At 27.0% G+C, this 3,559-nt stretch overlaps 1 protein-coding gene across 1 annotated transcript; it reads left to right on the top strand.

The window, feature by feature from the left end:
* The first annotated feature begins 1,595 nt into the window (after positions 1-1,595).
* LOC123924105 (LOB domain-containing protein 12-like) lies at positions 1,596-3,271 on the top strand. The gene is made up of 2 exons (XM_045976881.1): positions 1,596-1,821; positions 2,838-3,271. Exons 1-2 carry the CDS (start codon positions 1,666-1,668, stop codon positions 3,183-3,185), a joined length of 504 nt encoding a protein of 167 aa, XP_045832837.1. The 5' UTR covers positions 1,596-1,665; the 3' UTR covers positions 3,186-3,271.
* Positions 3,272-3,559: the final 288 nt, after the last annotated feature.

The following is a 3,559-nucleotide window of genomic DNA, read 5'->3' as shown; positions in this document are numbered from 1 at the left end:
GTTGACGATTCAGTCTTATATATTTAATAAAAAGGGAATATATAGATGCATGTTTTGTTCTATGTTTAATAGTAAATGTTTTGGAAATAAAATAAAATGAAAGTTGTATTACTGAATCAACGAGAAAAAAAAATGTAGAATGCTTTTTTGCTTTTGTTTTTATTGACAAGTCAAACGCTATCCAATTTGTGGTATATGCTACTAATATGGAGAGGAATGAAAACAAAGTATATATTGACTATTATAGATTAAGATAAGTTCTAAGGTATTTTCGAAGTAAGAAAAAGGTTTTGCAATGCATTATTTTAATTTGAGTCAGGATCCGTTGACACCAACTAGTTTGACACCAAATGTTACACCTCTCAATAACGTTTTAACCGATATAAATTTTATAAAATCCACCGTTGGATTGAAAGTTTACATCATATAGATCATTTGTGTAAAATTTCAGACAAATCCAAAATCATTTGATATGCTATTGAGACACATAAAGATTAACGGCATTTAAAAAAATACAAAAACCGTTAATTTTGATGTATCTCAATAACATATCAAATGATTTTGGATTTATTTGAAATTTTACACAAATGATCTATATGATGTAAACTTTCAATCCAACGGTGGATTTTATAAAATTTATATCGGTTAAAACGTTATTGAGAGGTGTAACATTTGGTGTCAAACTAGTTGGTGTCAACGGATCCTGACTCTTTTAATTTTTATGCATTTGCTATACATTATTCGGTATATATGTCAGATCAATAGTTTTTTTTTTTTATTTTTAAAAAAAGCCAAAATATTATTAATAAAAAAGTAGAACAAGAAGTGCTTACTGAGACAATTTCTCAAACAAGGAGTAACTCTAGACGAAAACCACTATGTATGAATGTCATAGTAATTTAGAGTTTTAGTTTTTAACTTATTTATTGATTTATTTTTATCCCACAATTAATTATTATTTTTTATTTTGATCCCTAATTACTTTTCTATTTGCCAACAAATTAGTCGACCACACTTTTTTTTGTGCATATGAATTTCAATATATATAAAAAATTAAAGTATGAAATATGAAAATGTTAAAGTAAATATGACTCGACTATATCTCTATCCTTTTAGAAATAGTTTTTTATTAAATTTTATTTACCTCTTGATCGAATTACATATTATCAGTTTTTTCTTTAAAAATGAGATATTGAAACAAAAAAAAAAAATTATATTGAGTATTTGAGTGTACCAACTTCTCCATTTTCTCTGGTTCCATCAAATGACCGCTTATTTAAGTTTGAATCAATAAATTATTAGCACAAGACTTTATTAAGATCTAAAACCAGAGTGCTAGGCCTTTATATAATATAGCAAAGTAATTTTTTATTTCCATTATTACAATGAAATAAAATAATACATAGCCAAAAGAAATAGGATAATTAAAATAACCAAATCATTAATTAGTATTTTTAAACCACAAATTAATAAATATTTTTAATAGTTAAATGTGATATCATTGATACTTTGATTTAAACTATTATAAATACACATAACACTCCCACTCTTAGTCTCATTATATGCTCTGTTCCTTTCTTTTGTCTTCTATTAACTTCCTCTGTTTTTCCTCTGTTTTTTTCTCTGTTTTTCCTCTGTTTTGAAATTTTCTTTTTGAAGGAAAAAATGGGTGGAAATTCACCATGTGCTTCATGCAAGCTTTTGAGACGCAGATGTGCAAAAGATTGCGCTTTTGCTCCTTATTTTCCTTCTCATGAACCTCAAAAGTTTGCTATTGTTCATAAGGTTTTTGGGGCTAGCAACGTTAGCAAAATGTTGCAGGTACTTTGTCTCTCTTTTTGGTGTTTCATTTACTTTCTTTGATGATTTTAAGGGCTTTCAATTTTATTTTTTTTATTTTGCATTACTTTATCAATCATTTGCATAAAATCAAATAAACTAAGATTAGTTGTTTAAATTTATTTTGTTTTTCTCTTTTGTGCTCAAGTTTATTATTATTTTTTGTTGTTTTACGATGAAACTAATGATCGACCTAAACTTCTAACATATTACTCAAATTCTTAGCACTAGACCAAACCTACGAGTTGGTACGCAAGTTTATATTTATGGTAAACTTTGTAGTATGTTGAATAGTTTGTGAATAAAATGATGTCAAAAAAGAAAAGAAAAAAAATGTAGAGATTTCTTGTAGACATATTTTAGGTCCTAATTCTAAAACTTCCTAAAATAAGAAACATAAAAGGAGATAGTTGATAAATTGGTATTTAATATTTTTTGCCTTTTTTAGTTTTTTTACTCATTGCCTTTTTTTAAGATAAATAATTTTCTTGTTTTTGTTGTTATTATTATTTTTATTATGATCATCATCATTATTACCATTATTAGAGTTTTAAAAACAGTTATGAAAACTATGATATAAGGCACATTATCAAACTTATGAAGTGTGTAATGTGACACGATCACGACTAAGGCCGCATCATCTACATTTGACTTTCATATCTTTGCAATGTCAAGGATTGCTAAACGAGATAATTGCAATTTAAATTCTTTTTAATGATGATGAAGATAATGATAATGAAGATTGTTATTGTCGAATATAACTCATATTCGCTATCATAAGTGTTTATTATCGTTTATACCCTCTAACCCTAATTTTCCGTGTAATAAGAAAGTACAACAAAACAATCACTCTATTGTTGGAGATATAAGCACAACTGACCGAACACCTTGATCAATATTTATGTTCTTGTGCGCGTATCATTTTATTATTCTAACAATTATAAGTACTAGTATTTTGAATCTAAATAATTTTTTTTTTTCCTCATACAATAAATTAGGAGCTTCCAATTCACCAAAGAGCAGATGCAGTGAGTAGTTTAGTCTATGAAGCAAATGCAAGAGTGAGAGATCCAGTTTATGGTTGTGTTGGAGCAATATCTTATTTACAAAATCAAGTTTCTGAGCTTCAAATGCAACTTGCAGTTGCTCAAGCAGAAATACTTTGCATCCAAATGCAAAATGAACAAGTGATTCCAACACAAGAAATTAATCAAGATCAGAAATCTTATTTTATTCAAGATGAACTCACTCAATATCTTAATTATGGTTCTTCTTCTAGTAATAATAATGTAATTCATGATTCTCTTAAGAGAGATAATATGTATGGACATGATATGGTTTCTTGAATTAAATTTAGTCACGTGGTTTGGAGTTTTTTAATTAGACTATGGTCATCTCTTTGATTATCTTTTAATTATTCAAACAAATTCTCTTTCTAGTTGTATTATTGAGTATGAAATATTTCTATGTAGTTTTTAATATTTGTGAAGTTGTATGATATAGGAAGGTATTTCTAGGGTCAACTCTAGCATGTGATTAAGTACCACTAGTGTAATGTTGTGTCTTCTTAATTGGTAACTATGATTATAAACAAATAATTAGGGTACTATACCATGGTGTATGAGTGACACTAGTTTATGAGTGTACTTGATTCTCGAATATTAAGTATGTAGTTATGAGTTTGATCTTTAAGTGTTTATTAAAAATATATTCATTAAAA

This window comes from Trifolium pratense, linkage group LG4 (genome assembly GCF_020283565.1).
Source record: "Trifolium pratense cultivar HEN17-A07 linkage group LG4, ARS_RC_1.1, whole genome shotgun sequence".
Lineage (NCBI taxonomy): Eukaryota > Viridiplantae > Streptophyta > Magnoliopsida > Fabales > Fabaceae > Trifolium > Trifolium pratense.
The sequence above is the reverse complement of the archived record's forward strand: the minus strand, read 5'-3'. Positions and strand labels throughout refer to the sequence as shown.